The sequence below is a fragment of the Populus trichocarpa genome, chromosome 17, assembly GCF_000002775.5.
Source record: "Populus trichocarpa isolate Nisqually-1 chromosome 17, P.trichocarpa_v4.1, whole genome shotgun sequence".
In the NCBI taxonomy this organism is placed as follows: Eukaryota; Viridiplantae; Streptophyta; class Magnoliopsida; order Malpighiales; family Salicaceae; genus Populus; species Populus trichocarpa.
In genome coordinates this window covers 906,286-933,221 of record NC_037301.2, presented here as the reverse complement: position 1 = coordinate 933,221, position 26,936 = coordinate 906,286, and the positions used below count along the sequence as shown (strand labels likewise).

General features: G+C 34.3%; 5 protein-coding genes across 7 annotated transcripts; 1 reads left to right on the top strand and 4 right to left on the bottom strand.

Moving 5' to 3' along the window:
* Positions 1-1,235: 1,235 nt before the first annotated feature.
* On the bottom strand, positions 1,236-3,090 carry LOC18106783 (zinc finger CCCH domain-containing protein 2). The gene has a single exon (XM_006372668.3). It carries the CDS (start codon positions 2,740-2,742, stop codon positions 1,594-1,596), a length of 1,149 nt encoding a protein of 382 aa, XP_006372730.2. The 5' UTR covers positions 2,743-3,090; the 3' UTR covers positions 1,236-1,593.
* A 3,484-nt stretch (positions 3,091-6,574) lies between these two features.
* LOC18106782 (probable protein phosphatase 2C 58) lies at positions 6,575-9,473 on the bottom strand. Of its 2 annotated transcripts, none has more exons than XM_024588537.2 (5): positions 9,314-9,473; positions 8,222-8,473; positions 7,628-7,964; positions 7,038-7,192; positions 6,575-6,879 (listed from the first exon to the last, which is right to left on the bottom strand). In XM_024588537.2, exons 1-5 carry the CDS (start codon positions 9,431-9,433, stop codon positions 6,742-6,744), a joined length of 1,002 nt encoding a protein of 333 aa, XP_024444305.2. In that variant the 5' UTR covers positions 9,434-9,473; the 3' UTR covers positions 6,575-6,741. The 2 variants fall into 2 exon arrangements, with proteins under 2 accessions (XP_024444305.2, XP_006372729.3); XM_006372667.3 differs by having other exon boundaries at positions 7,628-7,904.
* Positions 9,474-12,823: 3,350 nt separating this feature from the next.
* On the bottom strand, positions 12,824-13,540 carry LOC18106781 (non-specific lipid-transfer protein 13). Its single transcript, XM_006372666.3, has 2 exons — positions 13,150-13,540; positions 12,824-13,070 (listed from the first exon to the last, which is right to left on the bottom strand). The coding sequence occupies exons 1-2, from the start codon at positions 13,488-13,490 to the stop codon at positions 13,061-13,063; spliced, it is 351 nt and encodes a 116-aa protein (XP_006372728.2). The 5' UTR covers positions 13,491-13,540; the 3' UTR covers positions 12,824-13,060.
* A 1,104-nt stretch (positions 13,541-14,644) lies between these two features.
* LOC18106780 (protein TPX2) lies at positions 14,645-20,106 on the top strand. 2 transcript variants are annotated; one of them, XM_052448594.1, is made up of 20 exons: positions 14,645-15,128; positions 15,809-15,891; positions 15,986-16,138; positions 16,226-16,296; positions 16,472-16,708; positions 16,801-16,897; positions 16,995-17,111; positions 17,208-17,327; positions 17,446-17,622; positions 17,730-17,792; positions 17,876-17,956; positions 18,052-18,210; positions 18,309-18,440; positions 18,537-18,617; positions 18,701-18,820; positions 18,920-19,086; positions 19,169-19,277; positions 19,440-19,499; positions 19,572-19,666; positions 19,742-20,106. In XM_052448594.1, exons 1-20 carry the CDS (start codon positions 14,939-14,941, stop codon positions 19,860-19,862), a joined length of 2,433 nt encoding a protein of 810 aa, XP_052304554.1. In that variant the 5' UTR covers positions 14,645-14,938; the 3' UTR covers positions 19,863-20,106. The 2 variants fall into 2 exon arrangements, with proteins under 2 accessions (XP_052304554.1, XP_052304553.1); XM_052448593.1 differs by having other exon boundaries at positions 15,986-16,141.
* A 40-nt stretch (positions 20,107-20,146) lies between these two features.
* LOC18106779 (putative E3 ubiquitin-protein ligase RING1a) lies at positions 20,147-26,552 on the bottom strand. The gene is made up of 10 exons (XM_006372664.3): positions 26,120-26,552; positions 25,935-26,004; positions 24,918-24,976; positions 23,942-24,023; positions 23,672-23,792; positions 23,501-23,542; positions 22,510-23,019; positions 21,738-21,845; positions 20,899-21,078; positions 20,147-20,591 (listed from the first exon to the last, which is right to left on the bottom strand). The coding sequence occupies exons 1-10, from the start codon at positions 26,400-26,402 to the stop codon at positions 20,553-20,555; spliced, it is 1,494 nt and encodes a 497-aa protein (XP_006372726.1). The 5' UTR covers positions 26,403-26,552; the 3' UTR covers positions 20,147-20,552.
* Between the last annotated feature and the right edge of the window lie 384 nt (positions 26,553-26,936).

Below are 26,936 nucleotides of genomic sequence, written 5' to 3'. Positions count from 1 at the left end.
GACCCTAAAATTAATTGCATTATTTGAGCTCTATTTATGTCTACAAGACCAAAAAGACTAAAACTTTCCCTTTTAAGCTTTCAACCTTGCAAAAAGAAAATTGCTTCTTCAACTGGGATTTTTTTATAGTGTTCGAACTGTAATTATCAAACATTAATATTTATTAATATAGAATAAAAATAAACATAATAATAAGAAGAAATAACATTCGAAACCATAAGAATTGGTAAGAATTCTCGATAAATTTTATGATGCTCAGTGAATAACTCGTGATATCCTATTAATCAGTTTGACCCGTTTTAAAGAAAAAAAATAAATTCATAGAAAAGAGATATCTAGGTAGATATATTTTCATAATTTTTTGTGGTTCATGGGCTTTGTTTTTTATCTCCTCTTTTTGTGTCTGTTTTTTTTTTAAGATGGTCTGAAAAATAACTAATATGATGCCACTAATTACTCCCGAGTGTCATAATGTTTTTTAAAATTCTCACATATTTTAAAATTATTTTGAATTCTCTCATGTATTTTTCTTTTTTCATTGTTTTTCGCTCATATACTATAAATATCTAATAATTACACTACAAAGAACTTAAAAAAAAAAAAAAACAGTTGATGAGAAATTCACTGAAAAAATTCATTATTACCAATACGAAATTCAAATTCGAAATCTATGATAAAAAATTGTAAACTCGAGATCTATAACAAGAAAGAAAATAACTAATATAAGTTTGAAGAAACCTATTTAATGTTAATTACAACTATATAAGTTTATTATTTTATTATTTTGGTAGCTAAGAAATAGAGTTTGAAGGAATCCATGGGACAAGCATCTTCAGACATGTAGAAAAAGCCAAAAAAATATCTGATGATAAGATTAGATCACTTTAGCTTAGCCTCAAAATCCTCACCTTCCCTGCATGCATATTTGCCACGTATCCATTATTCACTATGCCACCTAAGCATTCTATATAATCACCAAATTAATTAAATATTATACCTCTACATATATATATATATATATATATATATATATATATATATATATATATATATGAACCCTATAAAACCCTTCAAGATTTAGCTCGACCTAGCTTGAGTGGTAATGAATGGTAAATGGATTTTTTTTTAACTTTCACTTAATTTTGATATAAATCAAGAACTTAATTATCCAAGAATAATAAAAAAGAAGAGTATTAAAATAAAGTTGAAAAGAGTAAAAATGAATTAAGAAATAATTAACGAAAGATAGCCATTCCAATTGAAGATTTAATTAAATCTCAATACATATATATTCATCAAACATTAATTAACACTTCTTGAAAAGAACTTGAAGATTCAAGAACTCGAGGAACATAAGTACTTAAACCGCAAAATACAAACTAAATTAATAATAACATGATCATCATCAAAAGGAAATTAATCAAAAACTTAAAAGAGAAAGCAATAATAACAGCAATTTACACCAAATCCACACACACACACATATTTATAAAGCTCCATATGTACGGCTGGTGCTGCTGGCCTGACTTGTATGTACACATGATCCAATCATCTCCATCTGATCCATTCCCATCATCATCAGCTCCATCTGCTCTACATTAAGAGCTCATTAACCCATCCAAGGTCAGGATCAGAAGTACAAGCCAAACCACCATCACCAATATTATTATGATCATTAATCTTGTCATCAACGAACAGGCCCTTATTGCTTGAACAATCTCCATTGAAAAATTTTGATGAAGGGGTTGGAGTTGAAGGTGAAAGAATGAATTGTGGCTGATCTTCTCCACTGAAAGAGACATCAATATTCCATGGAGTGGTGCTGTTGACATTCCTGTTGTGATTAGTAGATAAGGACATAGGTGAAGAAACACTCGCTCCTTCGTTGAAATTCATTGCTTCTAAAGAACTCATTAGCTCACTGAGCACATCTTTGTAACTCACAACTCCAGCCCTAAACTTGCTCAGCGTTTCATTATATCGGGAGATTGGCGAAAACCCGGATAAGGATTGGTGTTTCACCGGTGATAGAGGTGGTGATAATGATGGTGACAATGGCGGTGACATGTGGGACATACCAAGGAGAGTAGAGGTCGGAGAGGAAGTCATAGAATGGCAAACAACACAACAATGACTATGATTGAGAGATGAACATGGTGAAGCCAAGCTCTTATTGCGTGAAGAAACCTCAGGCAAAATGCGAAGTTGGCGAGGGGAGTGAGCGAAGAAACAAACCTTTCGCTTACAATTCTTGCCATCTTTGCAAGCCTCGGTTCGATAACGAGAAGGGTGCAGCCAACACTCAAAAACACCATGAGAAAACTCACAATTCTCTCCACGGCTACACCCTCCACGCTTAAACTCAGGGCAAACAATTCCAGAGTAGTGAAACCTACGAGGGTCTCTCCTACGAGCCTTTTCGCCAGGATGAGCAAAGGGGCAGTCGGTCCAGTCATGGCTACGGCTGCGCGTGCAGCGACGAACTTTGAACTCATACATGCGGAAATGGTCAGAAGAGTACGGATCTAGCTCACCATCAAGAACCTTCTCATTGCTGTAGTCATTATAAGGAAGGAATCTCTGAAGATTAGTCTCATATGGAGACATGTCTAGGGTTTCTTGATGGGTTTTCTTTGTAAGGAGTTTTCCTGGTAGAATCTCAAGATCTCTGAAGGGTCTCTTGGGAGAAAGAAGTTGGTGAGGAGTGTAGGGCTTGTGTTGCTCGGCACAAATGGTGCTCATCTCGTGGCTAAGTATAAGCTAAAGGGTATAATAGTTACTAGTTAGTGATCTATCGAAGAGGGTGATGAAAGTAAGAGAGGAGGAAGGGGAACAAGGAGAAGATGTTGAGGGAGAAGGAAACAAATGGTGGGGCTGGATATATAGGTGGTTAGGGGAGGGAGAAAGGGAGAGAAATGTTGAAGGATGGAGGTAATTAAGGTATGGGAAAAGAAACGCGTGGCTTCATAGTATTAGGGTTCATCATGCAAAAAGAGTAGGTGGCATCTTCTCACAATTCATAGCCCACAATGCTTTGCTATGTGTATTCACTAGGGTTTGTTACCACGAAATTATATATATATATATATATATATATATAAAATCCATTGTCACTATACCAAGGTTTGGATTTTCTTTGGTAAAATGTTTTGGTCGCATTGATTGAAGAGTAGCTAGGTTGCATATATTGCTTTAGATATTATAGGTGTAAAAATTTATCCAAAAAAAAAAATGTAAGAGTCCACTCAACTAGATGCCAAAAGAATCGGTATCGAGAAATTTTTTTAAAATATTATTTATTTGAAAATATTGAATAATAATATATTTTAAAATTTTTTATATTAATACATCAAAATTATTAAAAAAATACTAAAATAAAATATTAATTTAATATTTTTTCAAAATAAACACATCAACTAAAATTAAAAACCTAACACCAAACAAGCTTTTGATTTCACCAGGAGGCCACAAATAATTATTTACTTAAAAGGCTCATTGCTCACGAGAGTTGGACTGTAAGCTTGTTACAGCTAGAGTCCCAAGCACAAATTTTTTATGATTAAAGTTTTCCTGGGACCATAGAATAGACATAAATATATTAATTTGGGTTAATCCTCTAAGATTTTATTCACAAAAATATTCTATATTGATTATGGTTTATAATTCAACTCCATCGAGTTGTAAAATCTAATTAATTAAATGTTCAAGGTAAGATATATAAAAATTATATATTAATAAGAAAGTAATTATAAATAATTTGTATTTTTTTTTTCATATTATTACATTAATTATTGGTATGCTTCTCTCAACTTGTTTAATCAGCAATTAACTTGACTTAGAAGTTGACATAATACAAAGTTTGAGTTACAATGTGTACGGATTAACCTGAATTATTTTAATATTTTTTTTTAAATCCTAAACAGCATCATTTGAAAATAACCTTTTTTTTAAAATTAACAAGTTTTTGACGTGGTTTTCACTAGACCAAACCAGCCATAAGGTAATTTGAGTTTTTACTCAGTCACTAGTGATCAACTTTCCTGGGTTATTTATAAAGAAATAATTTCAGGAGTGTGGTTGCAGTTATTTTTTAAAGTGTTTTTCATGCCGAAATGTATCAAAATGATATTTTTTTCATTTTATAAAAATTATTTTTGAGATCAGCATATTAAAACGATTCAAAATACATAAAAAAAATTAATTTTTAACAAAAATTAAAAAATTAAATTTTTAAAAAACACGATTTACTAAACATAATCGAAACCAGTACTAATTTCATATCAACTAGCCGGAACAGACCGGGTGTAATAAATACCTTGTTTGAAATTAAGGTAGATGTTGCCGAGCAATTCATGCTTGGTTGGTTGCCGACAGTGGAACTTCTTTTATTGGTGGCAAAATTGTGCAGTTAGTTTCTTCCAAGAGGAACCATGCTTCATTGGTCTCTACAGGCCTAAGCCCATTAGATTAGTTCCAGGCCCATCCTTTCCTAGGAAAATATGCCCTAAACCTCCTCCTTTTGTCCTCTTCTCCATCAATGGCAAGCCATGTAGTTAATGCAATTTTCAAAGAAGAAGAAGAACAAATTAATGCGAGGAATCAATTTTAAAGTACTCTTTTGTTTTTAAGAAATTTTCAATATTTTTATAGAACTTTTTTTTTAAAATTTCATTCTTAAATTTTTAAAAATGATTAACTAGGGACTTTCATCCATTCTTAAAGCTTTTCATCTATATTTTCATTCAAATTTTATTTTTATTTTGATAAAAAATAATATCTTTTTATAAAAAAAAATTAATGATTTTTGTTGAATAATTCTAGCAAAATCTTTAATTGAGAAATCAAAATAATTTCTAGATAAAATTGATATAAAAAATAGTTTGAAAATAAAATTAATATTTACAACTTGGGGATATATTTGATTTTTTTTAAACTATGTCAATTTTAAGTTAATTTTTTTTAAAACCCAGCTTAGATTGAAAACCATGTTAGCTAGGTTCTAAGTTGACTCCCGGCCAAGCTAGAATTTTAGACGGTGTTTGACATTTCATTCAATTATATTTTTGAAAACTTTTGAATTTTTTTTAGTTTTAAAATGGTTTTTTTTTTTTATTTTTGAATTGTTTTGATATACTAATATAAAAAATAAATTTATATAAAAAAGTATTATTTTAACATGTTTAAAAAACTATAAATAAAAAAAACAACATTTACCATGTTTGCATTTTAGCTACTCCACAAATATCCTGAAACTCGTGTACTTTGGTATGAACTTCTGGCCAATTTGGACGACACCGTTATCCCTAACACAACCTTAATGAATCATGCAGACCTCCCTTGCTAATTACCAGGACTGTCACTTGTAACTCTCTCTCTCTCTCAAGTCTCAACACACATTCACACGCGTAAAACAGACGACAGCATTGATTTCTATCTCCCTTTCTGCAGCATTGGCTCACAGATTTCTGGGCAACAACCGTAAGAATTCCTAGTACAGCAGCCTGATGTGCTGAACTCAGACAAGGAAGTTGATTTGAGCAAAGATGAAAACCAGAGAAGCATATGACTATGAACGTTTTGCGCATAAGAATCGAATAAAGGAAATGAACACAGTAGTTCTTTTCTCCCAGTTAATAAGATGCTATAAAATTAAACAGTAGTATTCGTAACCAAAAGTCCTTCATGAAATCACCAAACGAAAGCAACTGAGGATTGCCAGTCGTGAGTTTTCCCATTGCGGTAGAAGAAGATAGATATTCTCCCTGCCCCCAACAGCCAAGATACAAAGCTTTTGACCAACTTGAACCTTGCAATCTCAGCTCTTTACAATTTGAGCCAGGGCCAGGGTAGCAGAATGGGAACAGAAAATTCTCTAGTTTCTGTTCTCCAATAATGACGCCGGAAACATCTCGAAAAAAGAAACCTAGATGACTCAAACGACCTTTCTTATGAAAAGAACCTAATTTTTAATCTGATTGTTTATTGGATTGGGTTGTTGAAATTTTACGAGCATGTTATACATACGAGGATCGACTGGCTTTCATTTTCATGTCCAAATTAAGCTAGAAATTGTTTTCAAAATTATTCATTATTTTTGTAGTAATTCTAGTATTTCTTTTCTGGTTAGGTTTTAAATTTTTATTTGGTTTAGGTTTCTTTACCCAGGTCTTAGCTTTCATTTAAACAACTTTGTGTGTAATTTTTTTTATAAGAGATCATTTGATATTATTCGGAATTCATAAAAACATATATTTTCTCTACGATTTTCAATCTTTTCGCTATACGCTGTGTTAGGGAAGAAAGGAACAACAGAAAAGGGGTGGAGCTCATTGGATTCCATCCTGTTGATACATGATTTTCCTAAGAAGAAAAGCTTAAAATAGAGTCCGTTGTCGATCCTCACCCCTCCCAATACCATTCCTTAGCATTGCTACTGTAACAACTTTCACTCTGACAGATTATGCTACCATAGTTTGATAGAAATGTAATATGAATAAAACAATAATACAGACATAGTTTTACAGATTCCACTCTCCATGCAATTCAGCTATTAATTTCAGCATCTGAGGAAGAATTTCAAGTAATAAGTGAACTTTATTTTCTCAATTGTAAATGCAACAATGATTACAACATTCTATATAACAGAAGGGGAAAAGGTCTATGTATAGTATAGATGCACATATTAGCTAGCATTTCCACCGTTAATGGAAATCTCAGATTCTGCTTTCCCAAAGATAGTTATCATCGAAACCTTACAACTATGCAAGATATGTCATCCTTACTTTTCCTGGAAAGTGCCTCTTCTACCAGGTTCTTCGCTGCTGAATGAGCATCCTTAATGTGCTTTATACAGTCTACTGCTTCTTGGTTTGACATCACCTGCTCGGAGGTTGAGAAGGCATTAGAATATATGATACCTCGTTCAGTAATCGTGCATAGAGATTTTTCATAAATTACAAGTCTATTCTCTCATCTTTCCTAGAAAGATAAACAGAAAGAACATGCAGGCAATACATCAAAGAGTGACAGAGGCCAACCTTCCATATGCCATCACTTGCCAGAATGAGAAACTCTATATCATTGTGAATCATCTGCTCGGACATATCAGGTTCGGAACTGAGGTGTATCTTCAAGCTCTTGTTACCAAATGCCCTCGCTACAGCAAGCTGCCCATCGACTCGTGGGACATCCCCTGCAAGTAACATAGGCCGAGAAGTTTATTCTATGGCATGTTTGGTTATTTGACGTTTAGCAACAAGAAAAAGTCCAGACATGTCAAATGAGCTTTATGACGGAAAAAAAAAAAAAAACCAGCAGAATTTTTATCCAGCTATTGGTTTAGACTGAAATTTAGCGAGCGTGTTCTACAAACCCAGTTTGATTGCGTCATTATTGAAACCAGGCTGGTAAATTAATATAATGTTCACATAGCATAATCTATCGTCACCAAAGATGGATAAATGCTCAAATTACTTCTTAACAAAGATTCCCCCAATAATAGCCTCAGCTGCTGGACAACCATCCAAGAATCAATTTCAACTAAGCTAACCTAGTTTTTTATTTTTCTCATATATTCAAACTGTTTTGATGTGAAACAGAAACCAGTGGTATATGCATGGCTACGTACCAGGAATATTTGACACAAAACCACCTCGACTCTCGATCATTCCCTTTTCCCTGCTTGGCTCATGATCAACAGACAGCTGTTTGGCCACACCATTCTTGCACATAACTGCTCGAGAATCTCCCACATTTGCTACTACTAGCTTCTGGCCATTGATCAGTATTGCTGTAACAGCAGTTGATCCTCCCTTTCCTAAGGCAATCGCATTCTCCAATATCTCAGCATCCGTTGCACGATAAGCTCTCCTTATTGCACTCTCCGTATCAGTCCAGAAGTCATGCTGCTTGAGGAAAAAAAAAACAATAACAATAAAAATCTGCTTCCAATAGCTAGCTGCAGCCTGCATATATATCAATGACGCATGGCCTGAGTGGGCAAGATTTAGATCAATAAAAACCGATGTTGTTTTGATTTTTTTTTTTAAATCAAACTGGGTTTTGGTCAAGTCAACTCTCACATAGTTTTTTTTGAAACCTAACCTAGCCAAGTCTCGGATAAGCGGGTCACATTAAGTTGACCAGCCATGACAGGCCGGGTTTAATATATATTCACACACCAAATGCGAGAAAAATGAAATCATACGGCATATATAATTACCTCTTTCAAGATATTATCGAACAAATGTGTTTGTAAGTAGCTTGCAACATCATGTCCCAAATGACCATCAAATATAGCAAATAAGCCCAACTCTTTGTCATGCACTTGCTTGAAATCAGAGACTACATAATCTTCCATGGCATGATTTGATTTTCCCTCCACCGTATGATAACCATGTGTAATATGCTTTGACATCTTGCTCTTGCCTTTCCCTGTGTCACCAGATGCAGATGAACTCAATCCAGCCTTCACCTATAGGACCGACAATAATTAACCAATGGAACTATATTATATAGTGAATTGATAGGATCACTAAGAATCAACCAAACTACAATTTCAGGGAGTTTCATAATTAGATGCTCCATAGCCATTTGCCAACAATTACCTTAGTTCTCATCGGTTTGAGTTATCAATTCAATTTGGACGACAACCTATGAAAATTCTTTGTTACCAAAGTATAGGTACTCATGAACCACCCTAACTTTCATCAGTCCAGGCGTGTATTTGTTAACGCGGCCAACTGCGCAGTTGATCATGTTAACAAACAAAGCCTAAATTCGTGTTTAGTAACGCGGTGCAGATGCTATTGCAAAGATGATTTTGAGCTAAAAGTTCAATATTTGATGCATTTTTAGTTGTTTTTTCAGTAATTTTGACATTTTCATATCAAAATCATCCAAAAATTACTACTCCAAGACTTATCAAACCTCCCAACAAACACATCCAAGACTCATCAAGGTTGTCATCCCAATATGATTCACATCCCATGTGATAATATATATTGAAGCAAATTATGAAAAGCCTATAATTTTCATCATTCAAAATTCTCATTTTCCGCAATGAATCATACTATACATCCAATAAAGATTCCAAGTAAGAAACTTTAAGACTTGTTCAACAACACCCTTTTCTTCAAAATGAAAAAAAAAAAAAAAAAACTACATACCCAGTTTCCAAAGTACAGCTCAAAATTTCGAATACTAACATGAACTGCATATACATTAACAACACCAAGATCATCTCTTTACCTCCTACAAATAACACCAAAAGGTACGAAGTACATATGAAAAAAAAGAAAAAGCTTCCACTAACCTTCATCTTGTGGAGAATCTCCCTGCCCGTACTAGTCATGGTGTTGTGCTCTTTAGAGAGAGAGATGACTTTCTTCCTGTTAAGTTTTTTACAGGATCGAAGGGACAAAGTGGTTGGCATATATTTATATATATAGGTGAGGTTTGACCAATAAGCACACGTGACCTGCGTGTCACTTTTATCTTTCTCTTTTGGCGCGTTTCTTCTTCTTCTTCTACAAAAGTACGCGCTCTTGCCGACGACCTTTTCTTGCATGCATTGTTATTATTATTATTATTATTATTATTTCTCTCTATTTAAATATTTGCAAATTTTTTGAGTTCTTTTTTTTTTTATCATTTTAATGGTCAGATTTATTATTGAATTAATTTTTATATTAATTCTAAAAAATATATTTATAAAAACAAAAATGAAACTAAAAATACGCATTAGGAGAATATATGATTTCCTTTTGTTTTTGTTAATGAGACTAGATTACATTATTAGGGTATTTATTATTGACAATATTGATTAATTGCAAACTAAGTGTATTTGTCATGAAAAAAATATTAAATTGATTTTTTTTATTTTTTAATAATTTTAATGTATTGATGTAAAAAAAAATCTATAAAAAAATATTTTAGTATATTATCAAACAAAAAATATTTTTGTTTTATACAAAATACCAAATACATATATATAGTAAATAATTAAAAAAATTAAAAAAAAATACATGAGATATTGAATTAGTAAAGCCCATCATTAGGTATCAAATTAAAATCTTGATCCAATAAATCATCATGAGCTATTGAATTGTTTTTTTCACCCCAGTAATTTATGTGCATGTATTTTTTAACAATATTATCTTTAATGCTTTAATTATTGTTGAGATTTTAATATACTGATGTTAAAAATAAAAAAAAAATATAAAAATTTATTTTAGTATATTATCAAACAAAAATATTTTTATTATATACAATACCAAACACATAATAAATAAAAAAAAGAAATTAAAAAACAACTCATAAGGTATTGAATTAGTAAAGCCCATCATTAGGTATAAAATTAAAATCTTGATCCAATAAATCATGAGTTATCACATGAGCTATTGAAATTTTTTTTTCACCCCAAATAATTTATGTGCATGCATTGTTTTCATAATATTATCTTTAATGCTTTAATTATTGTTGAGATTTTAATATATTGATGTTAAAAATAAAAAAAATTATAAAAAATTATTTTAGCATATTACCAAACAAAAAAATAATTTTTTTCTATATAATAATATCAAACACATAATAAAAAATAAAAAATAAAAAACACATGAGCTATTGAATTAGTAAAGCCCATCATTAGGTATCAAATTAAAATCTTGATCCAATAAATATATCATGAGTTATCACATGAGCTATTGATATTTTTTTTTTCACTCCAAATAATTTACGAGCATGCATTTTTCATAATATTATCTTTAATGCTTTAATTATTGCTGGGTTTGCATATAAATGACAAATATATATTAAAAAAACTAGAAAAACAAAATAATTATATTTATATATATATAATAAATCTATAACTAAGTGACATGACTTCTTTAAACTTTAATTTTTTGTTAATTATATCCTTTAATTTAAAATTTATTTTATATATAAAATGCAGGTCTTGCAATCCCAACTCCTAGAAAATCATATATCAACCAAATCTGGTACTTCCATCCCTGTCTATATATAACATTATATTATTTTAGGTTTTTGAGATAAAGATAATGCCCATCAACTCTTACTAGTGCAATTAATTCTACGCGCAATTCTGAGCGACTTTTCAATACAACAATATTTTAAAAAATTAAGCTACGAATCATTAAAAATATTTCCAAAGAAAAAAATAGTTGTGTTACGGAGTGGAAAATAATAATATTTAATATTATAATAATTATTATTTTTTAAGCATAATAACTGTGATTCGAAGATGTCTGCTTCATCATAGGGTATAGCTTGTCGTCTATGTTTGATTCTTTCCCCGTAGCATCAAATTAGGTCAGAAAAGAAAGAAAAAACATTTAATTAAGTCCATATGTTCAATTTTTAATCCATTTATCTTAAAGTCAATGTGGCCAATTTGACAAGTTGAGTTCTCCATCTTTAAATCTTAGATAAGGTTTAATTGGCTCCCAATTAGATTTTTCTTTTGATTCAATAGTGGAAACAATTATTTGTATATTATTAGTGGCGTTTATTTTTTGTTTGTTTATACTTAAACGTATAACATTTTATTCTAAAATTAATCTAGAAATTGATTTGTTTTATTATATTTTTGTTGTTGTTTTTTCAATTAAATATGTTTTTGCCCTTGTTTCGAGACTTAACGTGAGTGTCCGGGCCAGTTTGTGCGCATCTTGACTAATCCCACGAGCCCTGAAGTTAATAACTATGTAAGTTTTCAGTAGCCCCGAAGTTTGTGAGACTCGAACTAATAATCTTTAGAGAAATAAACTTAGAATCTAAATAGTTGAGCTCCATTCATTAAAGTAAGATTTATATATGATCTTTGACGAGAGAGCAATCATAATGATGGAGAATGTTTATAACTAAGACTATTATTCAAGAAAATAAATCACACAAAATTCTCATGTTAATATATGTAATAATTAAAATTCTCATGAGAGATCAGTTATTTATTTATGAAACTTAATTAATACAACAATAGATATGAAATCTTAGTATGCATAGTTTATTTTTTCAAATCATTTCCCATTAAACAAGGTGTGCTCTATTTTTTTTTCCCATCAAAATTGAAAATATTAGATGCTTACCAAGGCATACGGAAAAAATAATATATGTGATAAGAGATAGCATACGATAAAACGCGGGAAAAAATAAATGAAGCTAGGCCCTAGCCTTAGTCATCATGGTATGTAATGATACCGACTTCTGATGCAAAATTGACTTGTTTCTAGGTTTAAAAATATATATATATATATATATATATTAAATTAATATTTTTTAATGTTTGTATTAATATATTAATGTTACAAATAAATTTTAAAAAATAAAAACAAATATTTAATAAATTTTTAAATAAAAAAATATTTTAAAGCATAACCAGATTTTAAGATACGGGAACTTCCGAGTTTAAGATCTCAATAACCGGTTCATGGACAGCCTAGTTGTAGAAACTGTCTTCGAACAAAGTCCCTGACAGCAATTTTCATGCCAATCCTGTCGCTTTTCATTCGCTTTATGCTACGGCGCGGAAATTAAGGTTCAGAGGAACTTGCTTTCGCACTCAAGTTCTCTGATTCAAAAGTCAAAACAACATAATATTGCTCAGCATCAGTTAAACATTGAGTGTTGATCCAGGAATAGGACTGTTTTAGATTAATTAAGTTCATGTTGATCCAGAAACAGGACTGTTTTAGATTAATTAAGTTCATGAACTCTGCCTCTCACAAATATTAAGCTGTGATTACCAAACTTAAGCAGCTAATGACAGTGGATGCATGCATGGTAGCCAGACGCAGATTGTCAGCAGTGTGGTGAATGGCTACAGTCATAATAAATTTTCCATCTCCAAGAAAACAAGAAAACAGAATCATACATGTAGTTCTTGTAATCAAAATTCTGCTGCTGTGAAAATTTATTGAGATATACCAATCTGATATCATTAGACTGCGTTGTTTAACATACACCATTTAAGACTCTGGCTTTATAGTTTATGCTTCTCAATCAAGAAGGCATGCTGTCCTGTTATCCCCAGATCTTCAACCTCTTATACAATCCTGCATCGATCCAAGAACAATTGGTCAATAAAAAGTTTAGGAGTGAGGGAAGCTGACTGAAAACGATAAGAGGCTATACGTATTGCAGTCCTTCCACTCAGAAATGGGGAAACTAAGATGTGTTTGGCACTTGGTAGGAAGTTCACTTATCCGATCAGCCCTTATTTGAGGCTCTGTGCCCCTCACCATGTATTCAATGCACCAACAGATCAACTGTGCTCCCAGTCCACGCTTCGCTAATCTGTTGAGTTTATAGATATGATCACAACATCTTTTTGATGGTTTATTGTAATAGCCTGTGAGAAAATCCAGGCAATAAGGGAAGTACTCGAACACAGGCTCGCATTTACTCTCCGAATAAGCAATATCTAGCCCAGAAGCCAGGAGGACTAGTAAGCAGCACCCAGCGAAACGCAGCATTGCTGGTTCAAGCAGGAGTTAGCTGGTATTGTTGGAAGCTGGAAATGCCAAAGATATCGTCGCCATTTATACCACTGAATCCAATAGGAGTTTTACTTGGCTTCATTGTCATGCAAATATCATGAGCTGCTGCTCTTGCTGGTTAGAATTCTCTCATGTAAAGAATCTGCTGCTTATACGCAAGAACCTGCTGGCTTACATACTTGCGGGAGCAACTCACTGTGACTGAAGCAAACTAAGAAGCAAGGAAACTGTTTAGTCTGGAAACCAGGAAATAAGGATCAGTGGTATAAATGGCTAGACATGTATCTGTCTCCAACAAATTATATCATACGTTTTTTGGACTAGTAAGAGAAGGTTAGACCAAAGAGAAGTTCTGGTCATGTAAAATCAATATAATAATTTAAAAATATTATAATATTTTATCTTACTTGGATTGAGTTTAAATTTTTATAGAAGGTTCCAGAAGTCCATTTCCTTAAATTAGGCTCACAAGATTGCAAGTTTTTCTTGATTTTTTTGGATATTTTTTGTTATTTTAAATTTTATATTATTTTCTTATATGTTTTAGGATTATAATATTATTACCTAATCTAGGTTGGTTTTTTAGCATATTTAAAAGATATTGTAAATCTTTAATGAGCAGATATTATTAAATTTTATTTTTAGAATAATAAATTATAAATGTAAAGTTTAGGGTTTAGTGTTCATTAAATGAGTATCGTGTAATCCGACATGTGGATCTACCTAGAGTAAGTACTGTGTCATGGATCAAGTGGGTTGATTTAGATCAAATTTTTTTTATTTTAAAAAAATAAAAAAAATGAAAAAATCACCAAGTTTTGATCGAGTTTTTCTCGAGCTACCCAAATTATGGAACAACTTGAGTTTCTAAATGGATCACACCATTAATTTTATTTTTATTTTTATTGAAACTCATTCCAGCAGATATCAGGTTATTCAGATTAATCTGTTAAATTAAATTTTAAAATAATTCTACATTATAATATAAGCATGTTGTCGTATAAATCAAGAAATTTTATATAAAGTTAAATTAATATAATACACACACTTTATTACAAACGACTCATGGAAATAAATGGAAATAAATAAGGGGTCATCAATTAAAAAAAAATGGAAAAAACAAACAAATAAATAAATAATAAAGTCATAAAAACGACACCGTTACAAAGAAATATAGCCGTTAGAAAAACAGCAAAGCGAAGAGCCTTCCCTGCCATCTCCTGATTAGTCAAGTGACCAAATTTCAAACAATCCGACCGTTAAACATCCATTCCCTTCATCACCTCTCATCGTTTATACTCCTCTCTTTCTTCCATTGATCTCCACTCTCTCTTCATTAAGAAAAAAAGAAAACCTTAATTTCCCAATCTCTCTCTCCTCTCTAGAAAAAACATAACTGAAGAGACTTTTTTGCGGTTAGAAAAATGGCAGCGGAGAGTGAGGATTCTTCAACTGCAACGACAATGACGAATACGACGACGTTGATGATGTTTGTAGATGAGGCGTACGAGTTTTCGGCTCCGAAGTTTTATGATTTTGTGAAAGGAGAATCGGATGAAGATTCTAGAAACGCTGAGCTTTGGTTCGATGTTACGGCGTCCTACGCTCCTTCTCGTATGCCTCTATCTCTCTCTCTCGATTGACCGGTCCATAGTTCTTTTAGTTTATTCTCTGTTAGTTTTGATTCACAGTCGAGACGCTGAAAAGAGGATTATTTTTTAGGTTTTAGGTTTTTATTGAAGATTATTTCTATTTTAGACGTGATTTTAATCTTGAAGAAGGATGATATTTTTATTTTTTATTGGATTAATTTACTTTTTGTGTGTAATTAGGATTTTGTTAGATTTGTTCTGCGATTTTAGGGTTAAATTAGGGTTTTGTTGGTTCTGAATAGGAATTTCGGGAGTGGAATTAAGCAATTAAGGGAAGGTAGAGTGGTTGTTTGTGATTTTTAGGGCCATGTTGTGTATTAATTGGTGATTTGGGATTTTGAGGGAGATTAGAGAGGGGAGAGAAGCTTGATCATGATTTTGAGGGTTTTTGAAGGGGGGAATGGAGAATTAGGAGGAGTTGAGGAATTTGTGTTTGATTTCGATTAATTAAGTTATTAAAAAGAGATAACTATAATTTGAGGGAGCTAATTAATTAATAATGCAAATTAGGGGACTGAATTGAATCTTTGTAGGTTTTTGCTGCTACTGTTGTTGCTTGTTCTTGTTTCTTGTGTGTGTGTTAGAGATTAAAGAGTTTAGTGGATGATTGATTCTTTTGTGTTTTTGTTTGATATGTTGCAGCTTTTATGCCTAGAATTAAGACTGGTAGATCATTTAAGGTAGAGACCTTATGTGATTTTAGCCAAGCAGACCAGTTTCACAAGGTAAAATAATGACTGCTCTTTTCATTTAAACCATTACTACTTCCTGTATCTATATTTATTTTTGTGAATTTTTCCCATTGACATTGAATTGCAGGTGGCAGAATCATCTGATTCAAAAGCTTCAGACAGTAACTCTCAATCAGAGGTCATGCCACCACCCGCAGAAGCAGCAGCACCTATTGGAACGGGGAAAGAAGAAAAAACTTCTGATGAGGATAACAAAGAAAACAATGCTAACCTTGTCAATGTAGTGAGTAGTTGATGCATTTTTCTCACCTGTTGATACTGTCTTTTGGGAATTTGATGTGTTCTCATGAAGTTGTGCGTATTTCAGATTTCTGCTGGTGAGGTTACTTGTGAAAAAGAGAAGAAGGTGGGGTTTGCATGTGCTGAAGGAAATGAAAGGTGTGTTATTTTGTTACTCTTCTCTTTGTCGATTTTTCAAGACTAAAATGGCCAAAGAAAAATAAAACGATGAGTGCACTTGTGAAGAAGATAATTTATGCTGTTATTCTGAAAGCTTAATGTGATTTTGTGTGTATGTTGCATTCCTTTCTGCTGACTTCAGTTTTTCTATCAGAAGCACTTCTTCTCTGCAAACTGAGAACGCTGATGGTAAAGAGAGCAGTAAAAATGAAGCTTACTGCACCCCTAAGCCACCAATGTCTTCTAGGAACAGAGGCCCGTTGACTGATTCCAAGAAGAACCACTCAGCTAGACACATAGCTAGCTTGGTTAGGAATCCATCTTTGCTGAAGCCAAAGAGTCAATCACAGTCTTCACAAGTTAAGGGAATCAAACCAGCAAGTGTCAAAAAGTACACTGACTTCGTTGTTAATTTCTGTGTTGAAATATACGCGTTTTGTAATTACCATATTAACGAGGCCTTCTGACATGCTTTTATTGTAGAGATCGTAATGTGAAAAATGTTGCTGGGACTACCAATTTAGCCCAAGAGAACCAGGCGATTAAGAAACAGAAGCTGGAGGGAGGGAGATCCAGACAGGTGATTGATTACTATTGCCACGTTCCTCTTTTTTAACCATAGTTGTCTGGTGATGCATTTTACCTGAACATTTTCCTTTTTTAAAAAAAAAATCCAGATTCTTAATGCCAAGCCCCCACAACCATTGACACACAAGTCCAAACTGGGACTTAGCAGTGGCAGTTCTAACTTGTGTTCATCTGTTGCTAATAAAATGAAGAAAGAGGAGAGAAAGGTATGTTACTTTTGTCAAGCTTCTTAATCCATTCTATTCTTTTGAAACTGCAAGGTACTAACTCGTTGAACGTACTTGTGTTATATTTATTTAAAGGTTTATGTTCGGGAACAAGCAGCTCCAGGTCCATTTGTTTCAACGGCAGAAATGATGAATAAGTTTCAATCAAATACTAGAGGATTGTCAATGCCACGCTTTAACAATTCTATCTCACATGTAATAACAAAAGCCCATTTTACTCATGCTTTGTGAAATTTGGCTGCTCCAAATGTGTGTATTTCCTTCCTTCGTTATTGTTTATCCTATTCAAATTTCCCTCATCTTTAATATTCAGGATGGTCCTGCATCTGTTATCCAGAGGAAACCTAAGCTCACACTGACAAGGCCTAAGGAGCCTGAATTTGAAACAGCTCAGCGCGTTCGCTCAGTCAAAATAAAAAGTTCTGCTGAGATTGAAGAAGAGATGATGGCCAAAATTCCCAAGTTCAAAGCTAGACCACTGAACAAGAAGGTTTTCCTGCTTGGAAACTATTTATGACTTCTTCCGTCCTACTAGGTCCAGCACAACTTGCTTCTTTTGCCATATTCTTGTTTTTTAACATTTTTTGTTGGATATAGATTCTGGAAGCTGCAACATTACCTGCATTGCCAAGAAGCACTCCACAGCCACCTGAGTTCCTGGTAAGCTATAAGAAATAACGGTCAATAAAAAATTTACTCAAGATGGCATTAGTCGCAGGCTTATTATTTCTTAATTTCTGTAGGAGTTTCACTTAGAGACAGCAGCAAGGGCAAATCAGAATGCAGAATCAACTTCAGTGGCTTCAACAGAAGTGTCTCATCAGGTTGGAGCATCATTTCATACGTGGCCCTTTTCTTTGTCCCAGCAGCACTAGTTCAGATTTACTCACTACTGCTCCTTTGTTACTTTCTACGACAGAGTAATCTATGGAAACCTCATCATCTTACAGAGCCCAAAACCCCTGTTCTTCATACATCTTTAAGGGCCCGTCCAGCAAGGGTGAAAAGTTCTTTAGAGCTAGAGAAAGAGGAGATAGAAAAGTTCCCTAAATTTAAAGCAAGACCTCTGAATAAGAAGGTAATAACTATACGTCGTTTTCTTAATCAGCCATTCAGTCTGCTGCTTATAGTAGTAACCATAGTTTTGAAATGAAATTAACATTGTATCTCGTGTAGATATTTGAAAGTAAAGGAGCGATGGGGATTTTCTGCCATGCAAAGAAGCAAGTCACCGTACCTCAAGAATTTCACTTTGCCACAAACGAGAGGATTCCACCACAAGCTGCTGTTGCTGATATGTTTGACAAGGTAGATACATCTCGTTGATCCTACAACTAATTGTAGCTGTAGCATATGAATAAAAGCTGTAGCCGCATCTCATCATACTGTTGGTCTTCTTTTCAGCTCTCACTGAGGTCAGAACCTATCCTTGACAACCCGATTCCAAGAAACACAAAGCCAAATCCATTCCATCTCCACACAGAGGTATGTGCATTCATTCCTTGGTCAATGGAGCAAAATCAGGTAACAACCTGTTCGTTCATTATTTTTTATTCCTTTATCTCCAGGAAAGAGGGGCCGAAAAAGAGAGGAAATTCTGGATGGAACTTGTGCAGAAACAGATGGAAGAGGAAAGAGCAAGAGTTCCTAGGGCCAATCCTTATCCTTATACCACTGACTATCCTGTGGTAAGAAATTCAACAATATGCATCTCATTGTAAACATCATAAGCTCTTTTATGCAGAAAATAATGGTTCTATATCTGAAAATTACTTCATCACACACAGGTTCCACCAAGACCAGAGCCCAAACCATGCACAAAACCAGAACCTTTCCAATTGGAGAGTTTAGTAAGGCACGAGGAGGAAATGCAAAGGGAAATGGAAGAAAGAGAAAGGAAGGAAAAAGAAGAGGCCCAGATGAGGATATTCAGAGCACAGCCAGTCCTTAAAGAGTATGCAATGTGGAAGACCGCAAAACTTTCCAGTGCCTATTATATGTACAAGTTGATCATTCTTTCCCATGATCTCATGCAGGGACCCAATTCCAGTACCAGAGAAAGCGCGAAAACCACTCACACAGGTTCAACAATTCAATCTCCATGCAGATCAGAGGGCTGTTGAAAGGGCAGAATTTGACCACAAGGTGAGTAGGAACATCCGATAGCCTAGCACAGCAGGCTGGTAGATTCTGGCCTCTCTGTGGTATATTTTAACAGGAAAGCACCGCCTAGCACAGCAGGCTGGTAGATTCTGGCCTCTCTGTGGTAGATTTTAACAGGAAAACACCTTTTTTTTGTTTTTTCAGGTAAAGGAGAAAGAAATGTTGTACAAGAGATACAGAGAGGAGAGTGAAACTGCAAAGATGGTATGTACCTTATTTTGTCTTGCATTCTCTTGCTGCAAATACTGGATTGCTTAATTGATCCACTGATTGCAGATGGAGGAGGAAAAGGCGTTGAAACAGCTGCGGAGAACGATGGTTCCCCATGCCCGGCCAGTGCCGAATTTTAACCATCCATTCTGCCCCCAGAAGTATGAAAATAAATCACTCACATTCTCTTCTTTCTTTTAACCAAAGATCTCGGTGATGATTGATTAATGTTACAGGTCATCCAAGGAAGCTACAAAGGCAAAGTCACCTAATTTAAGAGTGCTCCAGAGAAGAGAGAGAAGGAAGATGATGATGGTGAACGCTGCTTCATCTGCCGCCGCTTCTGGCATGAGATGATTTTCTTTCCTGTGTTAAAGCAGCTGGCTGTTCAAGAACCCTTGAACCACATTAATTCATTCTTTTCAGCATCCTTGCGCTGCTAATCATTCGTTGTAACATCAATTCAGGAATGTAACCAAAACAAACAACTTATAACCCTTCTTACCAAGATGAGAGAACTTGGATTGGGTGTGAGTAGGATGTTTTAAGGATTCCTCAAAATTAATGTAACAGTTGTATTCGGATTCCTGGATACCCAAAATATGTTCTCATGGTAACCAAATTGCTTTCAACACAGAATATTGATTGAACAAAAACAGACAACAAAATTAATTTATCGTCGTTTCAATGTCGACAGCTGTCTTCTCGAGACAGTAACCAAATGCTAGGTTATTACTGTTGTTGGGCATGGAAACCTCCTTCGAGACACAATCGAGGAGAATTTTGCAGATGAAATGAACCTATCTGCTAACAATAAACATAACTTTTCTCGTATAAAACTCGTATACAGGGCTTTGGGTTCAGGAAAGGAAGTAGTAGGAATAAATTAAAAGGCTAATCTAAAAAACTTGAAAAGGTAAAAAAAAAAAAAAAAACTAAGATTTCCATTCTCAGCAGCGAGACTTGCTTTAAAACAAAACAATGTTGGCAGTCCAAAATCTCCCCCAATGAGATGCCTTTTGTTTTTCTTCCAATGGAGCCATAACGTCAACTTTTGATGATCTCCTTCTGCCGATATGCTAGTATCTGCAAAACCAAAGAAACATGAAGTGAGTGGAGAAATTTTGCACACGATGATTGGGAAAATATCAATCACAGCCATAAATTAGGGTTCATGATACCATCTTGAAATAATTGAGATCAAATACAAAAAAGAGGCTAGAATTCTGAACAATCTGTATATTATAAATGCTTAGTCTTAACCTAAATACAAATAAAGTATATATAGGTTAAACTGAAAGAACTATTCTACCCTTAATAAATAAAACTACATAAATATTATTTAACACATGATATGTGTAGAAGATTGCCATGCAGCAAGAATAGCACTCACCAAATGATCTCTACTGGAAGAGCAACTTGCTTTAAGACCTGCAACTGTTTCTTGTCCCTTCAAAATTTGCAGCTCATCCATAGGGATCTGAGAATGTTTGGCTGACAAATTTTCAGCCTTCCCCTTAATTAACAAGAGTTCAACTTCCTCAGCTTGCAAAGTCGTCTGGTGAGCAACATACTGCATACAGCATTTTTAACACCACAAAATCAGATAGCATCACAAAAATTCAGTAAACACTAAATATATTGTCAAGATGGGCCTCTGCATGTAAAGAAATCGAGGCCAATAAAAGAGATCCGTATAACAGTTCAGTTCAGATCACATGTCGATGCTATTTAGCAAAAATTTTAAGCACAAAGACGACTTACTGGCATCGATTCAAGATTATAAATCAATATTGGCTAAGGAAATGGCAGGTCATACATCGTTCTGGCTCAAATACTTCCGAGTATTGTAACAACCCCATGGTGGAATTTGAAGCATCATGCTCAACATGCTTATGCATGAAGGCACTCTTGAACATTTCCAGAATTTCACATTAATTGGGCTTCACATAGGTCATTCAGCATAGCAGATTAGAATCATGGTCAAATTTAGCCAGTTTTACTATGTTCCACTGATGCATAGAATAGAATAATTATTGACAAAATGAGGCTTGCCTGCCACTGCTACCAAAAACAACATCTATCTTGACTAACTGATTTTCAAGTTGGAGAATTACAATTATAGTGTTCTATAAGAGAAAACAAACCATTTGAGGAATAATAACTTAAAAAATTTGCTTCTCAAGAAAAAAATTTATTTAAAGAATTCAGGTGGTGAGAGAGAAATCTCACTTCACATAGGTGTTTAACTGACAAACTGGGCCGGCAACAAAGGTAGGGCTGCTGCAAGCTTGGTGTACTTTGATTGCCCAAGGAAATAAGCTTGAGATGGATATCCAACTGCAAACACATAGCAGGATTATATTATACGGAATGCCCAAATAGCATATGAGGAAAAGGCAAAAGGGGCTTGAGGGGGTTTGACACTAATTAGGTCATTCAGTGATGATTGAAAGCAAAAAAAAAAGTGCTTAATTCCATCAGTTATTGAAATTACTCTTGACATTTTTAATAGTTCAGGCAATTTTCTCCATTGGAGAAGCAATTATTGCCATGTAGTTCATGTCGTTTTCAGTTTAGCATTTTGATCAGTCTTTACTTGGACTTCGAAGTTATAGACTATCTTGTAAGCAGTGACTTGACACCACCAAATCCTCTAAACACTATATAGTTTTGCTTACCCTTCCCATCGTTAAAATTAACACATTCAAACAAGTTTTCCAAATCCCTAAATCCATGTAACCAGATCCAAACCGTCAATCTGGACCTTTCGTTTCCACTAATACCTACTTGCACATCCTCTGGGCTACAAACCCAAACTGTTCATCAATAAAGTCTATCCTGAAAATCCAAATTTTATAATCTCTAGCCTAACAGAATGGCACAAGTAGACAGACAACAAAAAATTTTCCTACATCAATTTCATACTCATGCAAGATGTTTCACATTGCAAAAAAAGGTGATCTTAACACAAATCAATAAAAGTGAACAGCATCCAACATACCTCGTCATTTTTTTCATCTAAGCTTCTGAGATATTCTACTAGCTTGGATAAGCGAGTATTTCGTGAATTCTTGTTGTTGCAACCACTAGGATTGCCATATCGTGTGTGACTCCGAGTACCACCCCTGCCCCAAGCAAGCATTTCTGTGTTCCACGCAAGCCCAGGAGATAATCCCCTGTTTTCTCTGTTTGAATCTAAATCATTTTCAGCACCTCCACCCTCTGAATTGACTGCTGAAGAAGAAGGCTGGGAGGGCCACCGTCTCTTAGGCCTCCTATGCCTAACTTCAGTGGAGCGCTCATCAGCAGAAGATGAATCCTTGCCTATATTGTCATCATTTTCATCCTCAATGTCTTCAGATCCTTGAAAATCACTGCTCCGACTGTTCCGTCGCCTCCTTGTAATAGTCCGACGTGTTCGTGTCATGAAAGTTGACTCTTTACCCATTGTGCGTCTCTTAACTAGTGCTTCTGACTGTCTTTGAATTATTTGGGCAATTGAAGCTTGAATCTGTCAAAAACAGCAGGCAGAAACAAGGGACAGCATATTGAGTTTAGACAATGGCTCTGTCCTAAAGCAATAGTGGCTTGAATAATTCTACAAATCACAATCCTTAAAGACAAAAAATGCATGTAATTAGAGGTCTGCTGAACAAAGTAAGTGAGCCAACAGTGTCCATTGTAAAAGAACCAGTAGTCTTCTGCATTATGGAATCAAAACTCTCCACTCAAAGGGCAACAATCTCTGGGATTTTCATCTCATGGACCATAAACTCAGAAATTGAATTAACGAAAAAAATCAACGTGGACTGTCAGGTGAAATTTCCATGCTGTATGCTTCGTTCCAAGCATATGACAATCAAAGGCTCTACAAAGCAACATCATCATAGTTATCTTAATCACTGTTTTTCTTAACTTTATTCCCAGTGAAATGAAAATGAAGGTTATTACATACGCATGCAGGCAAGGGAATAAAACACAAATTAACACACCTGTTTGTTCCGAGTCATTTCCTCTTCGTGAAAAGCCAATTCCTGAGACCAAATATTGACTCAGAAAACCAGTTGTCCTTTTATTTTTAAACCAATCAAACCAGTTGCTTGATTAGATGAATACTTTCAAAAGCATTAGTTATGAAAGTAGATAAGCAAAATCACTTCTACCTCCTCCTCATACTTATCAATGTCTGGATATAAAGCTGCAATTAGGGCATCATAATTCGGATCGTCTCTCAAGGACCGCCGACTTGCACAATGTGTGCGGCAAGCAGGGCACTCATTGTTCCTGCAATATATTACCAATTCAGTAAGAAATATTGATGGTACACGGAATATGGAATTATCACAAGATTAGCCCAAAATATGGCATAATTAATGAAACATGATGTCGGGCTACAAAAAACACAGATCAAGAAAAGAGTGAGTTGTACATACCCCATTCGCATTGATTTATCAATACATTCCCTGCAAAAACGGTGCAGGCATTCCATTACAGTTCGTGTTTTCTTTATGATCCCTGTTCAGCCACCAGCATGAATAATTTACTAAAAGTTCAGCCAACCATGGATAACAAGGCAACTTGTAGGTGCAAATAATGCAGGTATTGCAGATTAATCAAAATCCTGAACAAGATAACTATGTAGCAGATAGCATATCAAACAAAATAGTATACAGCATAGGTATACAGCCTTAAATATGGTAGAAATAAAAGCACAAAGTCCAGTATTCACGATCCATGCTCTTTTTTACAATCTCAAACAAAGTGAATGCATTGATAAATCATTAATTGGAAAATTTTCCAACATTAGTTGGGAAATTTGTAAGAGTATGGAATTGGTGTAAGATTATAAACTAAATTGGAAAATTTGTAGAAGTTAAGGAAATACTGCAACCCTCCACAAATAAATCTTCAAGCTGACCACAAAGAGGTTGGTCAATTGATAATACACAATCTAGTCCAAACATCACTTGAGTTACATATAGGAGATGAACTGAGCATTCTTGGCTCCTTGTTGAAAATTGAAGGAATAATAGATTGCATTGCATATTAGAATTTCATACATGGCACCTAATGATTGTTATGAAGGCAGGCCATAGAACCAACCAACATTTTGCTTTGAACACTGAGCAAGGGTTATAAGCATACCTTCCTCTTCCTCGGGCTGCCATGCATACTTTTGAACATGGAACTATATTCATCACAGTTTAATAAAGCCAAATTTTATGAGTCAGATGCATCATGGCAATAGGTTTCCATGGAGTTCTCTATTCTCAAGAAAAAAAATGTGCCTCTGCCTAAAATATTTTTCCAAGAATTTAAATCACATCTAGCAAACAGAATATTGACAACATTTTGACACATGTTTAGCAAAAAGGAAAAGAGAAGAAAAATTGCAACCAATGAGAGTACCTAAACATATGGGACACTGCACATCTTTACGAATGTCCGGAAGTTCCACAAAGACAAATCTGCAAACAAAATAAGATGAGAGTGGCCCTCTAAACACGCTCATTTATATATACTAGTACAGTAGAACACAAACATAAGCTAGCTGTTGGAATAGAGCATATGCTATTTGTTTCCAGGAAGAATATACATACCTATTTCATTTCTTTTCTTTTCATAGAGATGAAAATAACTTTGAAAAGATATGGACTTCGGAGTACATCAAGATATGCAGTAAATGTGCATATGCACATCTTTACAGGCAGATGAGTAAGTAAATGTTAGCCCAAAGAAAGAAAAATTGTGGATAGAAATTTCCCCTGACAACTGCTTATGGAGGCCAACCAGCAATACACTGCTGGCTTTGATCTTCATAGCCAAGTTACACATACAAGGCTACGTTACTTAGAAGATTCCAACACTGTGCATCACGATACATACTGCTCGCAGATGCAAATTCATTCCACAAACACTCCAAAACAGAAAAGCTTCACTAAGATCACAGACATGTATAGACGGTGAATACAGTTGAGCTAAACTCGACCCCTAACTCATCATCTTACATAAATGTTTCAAAAATGTGAAGGTAACTACATTTCTCATTGTTCAGTCACCAACTTAGGAACCACCAATCAGTACTACTAAAAGACACTAGCAAACCAGCAATACTGCAAATGTTATCAAATTGGTGCAAATTCCTCGTAAAAATTTAACCTTTGACTTCAACCCCACCAAGAAACATAGATCGTGAGCATGCACCAACCAACCTTTAACGCATTTAATCACTCCGAAACTAAACCTCCAAAAAAATCCCATCAACCTCCAAAACAAGAAAGCAAATCCCCTTGTAACTAAAACCCCATCAAGCACCAAATCAAACCCAAAAATCTCAAAAACCCATATAAGAAACACAGCCAAAAAGATGCACTTGACTAAATTACAGAAACAAAAGGCAAGAAACGTGTAAGAAAGAAAGCATACTCAGGCTTTTCCTCATCTTCACAACTGGAAGAAGAAGATGACGAAGAAAAAGACTGGGTTCCATCAGATTCTGAAAAAAACAAGTAAACAAAAAAATAGCTTCGATTAATCAATTGTTTTTCACATTACACGTCAAGAAACGCTTAAACACGCTTAAAGAAACAAGAACAAGAAAAAGAAAGCACCTTCTTTCCCTTCTTCCCCATCCCCTCCTCCTCCTCCTTCCACTCCCTCTTCTTCTTTTTGAACTTCTTGTTCTTTGATGTCTACTTCTTCCTCTCCCTCTTCCCCTTCTTCTTGATGCTGGCCGTTTTGAAGGTGGTGTGGTTCTTGGTCAGTTGGATGACCGTTTTGTCGAGGAGGAGACAGCTCAGACAAGTCTCGTTGTTGCTGCTGCTGATGTTGTTGTTCTTCATTGTGGGGATTAACGTTGTGTGGTGAAGAAGGAGGGGTGTTGTCGGCAGGCATTGATGGATGCTTCTTCTGTGTGTGTCTCTCTGTAAATATGTGATTTTGTTGGATCCTAAAATATATATATCTTTTTCGTTGTGGTCTGCTGCGTGTTGTGTGTATGTGTAAAAGAGAGAGGAAGAGGAAGAGGAAGATGGGGGAGATTTGTTTTCTCTTTTTTATTTGTTATTTTTATACCTTTTTTATATTACTTTTTAGTGTTATTTTGTTTTCTTTTTTTCTACCTTTTTTTCTTTTATTTTTGATTTATAATAATGGAATTTCAACATCTTGAATGCTTGCATCCAAGAGTTGTTGGCAAGTTAGAAGGTTTGAATCCTTAAAAAAAAACCATTATTTTTAAATTTATTAATTCAATTATTCATATATCAAGTTTTGTAAGAATTATATATATATATATATATATATATATATATATATATATATCAAACCATTATTTTTAAATTTATTAATTCAATTATTCATATGGTAACTAGGTTATTTAAATAATGCTGGTGAGTTTGATAGATTAACTTAAATTTATTTTAAATT

Bases quoted from the DNA above. Each gene is read 5' to 3' on its own strand.
- LOC18106783 (XM_006372668.3), bottom strand. From the start codon at position 2,742: ATGAGCACCATTTGTGCCGAGCAACACAAGCCCTACACTCCTCACCAA.
- LOC18106782 (XM_024588537.2), bottom strand. From the start codon at position 9,433: ATGCCAACCACTTTGTCCCTTCGATCCTGTAAAAAACTTAACAGGAAG. The intron at 8,474-9,313 runs GTTAGTGGAAGC...TCGGTCCTATAG, and splicing joins AGATTCTCCACAAGATGAAG to GTGAAGGCTGGATTGAGTTC. The intron at 7,193-7,627 runs GTACGTAGCCAT...TGTTACTTGCAG, and splicing joins TTTTGTGTCAAATATTCCTG to GGGATGTCCCACGAGTCGAT.
- LOC18106781 (XM_006372666.3), bottom strand. From the start codon at position 13,490: ATGCTGCGTTTCGCTGGGTGCTGCTTACTAGTCCTCCTGGCTTCTGGG.
- LOC18106780 (XM_052448593.1), top strand. From the start codon at position 14,939: ATGGCAGCGGAGAGTGAGGATTCTTCAACTGCAACGACAATGACGAAT. The intron at 17,623-17,729 runs GTTTTCCTGCTT...TGTTGGATATAG, and splicing joins CTAGACCACTGAACAAGAAG to ATTCTGGAAGCTGCAACATT. The intron at 19,500-19,571 runs GTATGTACCTTA...CACTGATTGCAG, and splicing joins AGAGTGAAACTGCAAAGATG to ATGGAGGAGGAAAAGGCGTT.
- LOC18106779 (XM_006372664.3), bottom strand. From the start codon at position 26,402: ATGCCTGCCGACAACACCCCTCCTTCTTCACCACACAACGTTAATCCC. The intron at 23,793-23,941 runs GTATGTACAACT...AATATATTGCAG, and splicing joins GATAAATCAATGCGAATGGG to GAACAATGAGTGCCCTGCTT. The intron at 21,846-22,509 runs GTATGTTGGATG...ATGTGTTTGCAG, and splicing joins TAGATGAAAAAAATGACGAG to TTGGATATCCATCTCAAGCT.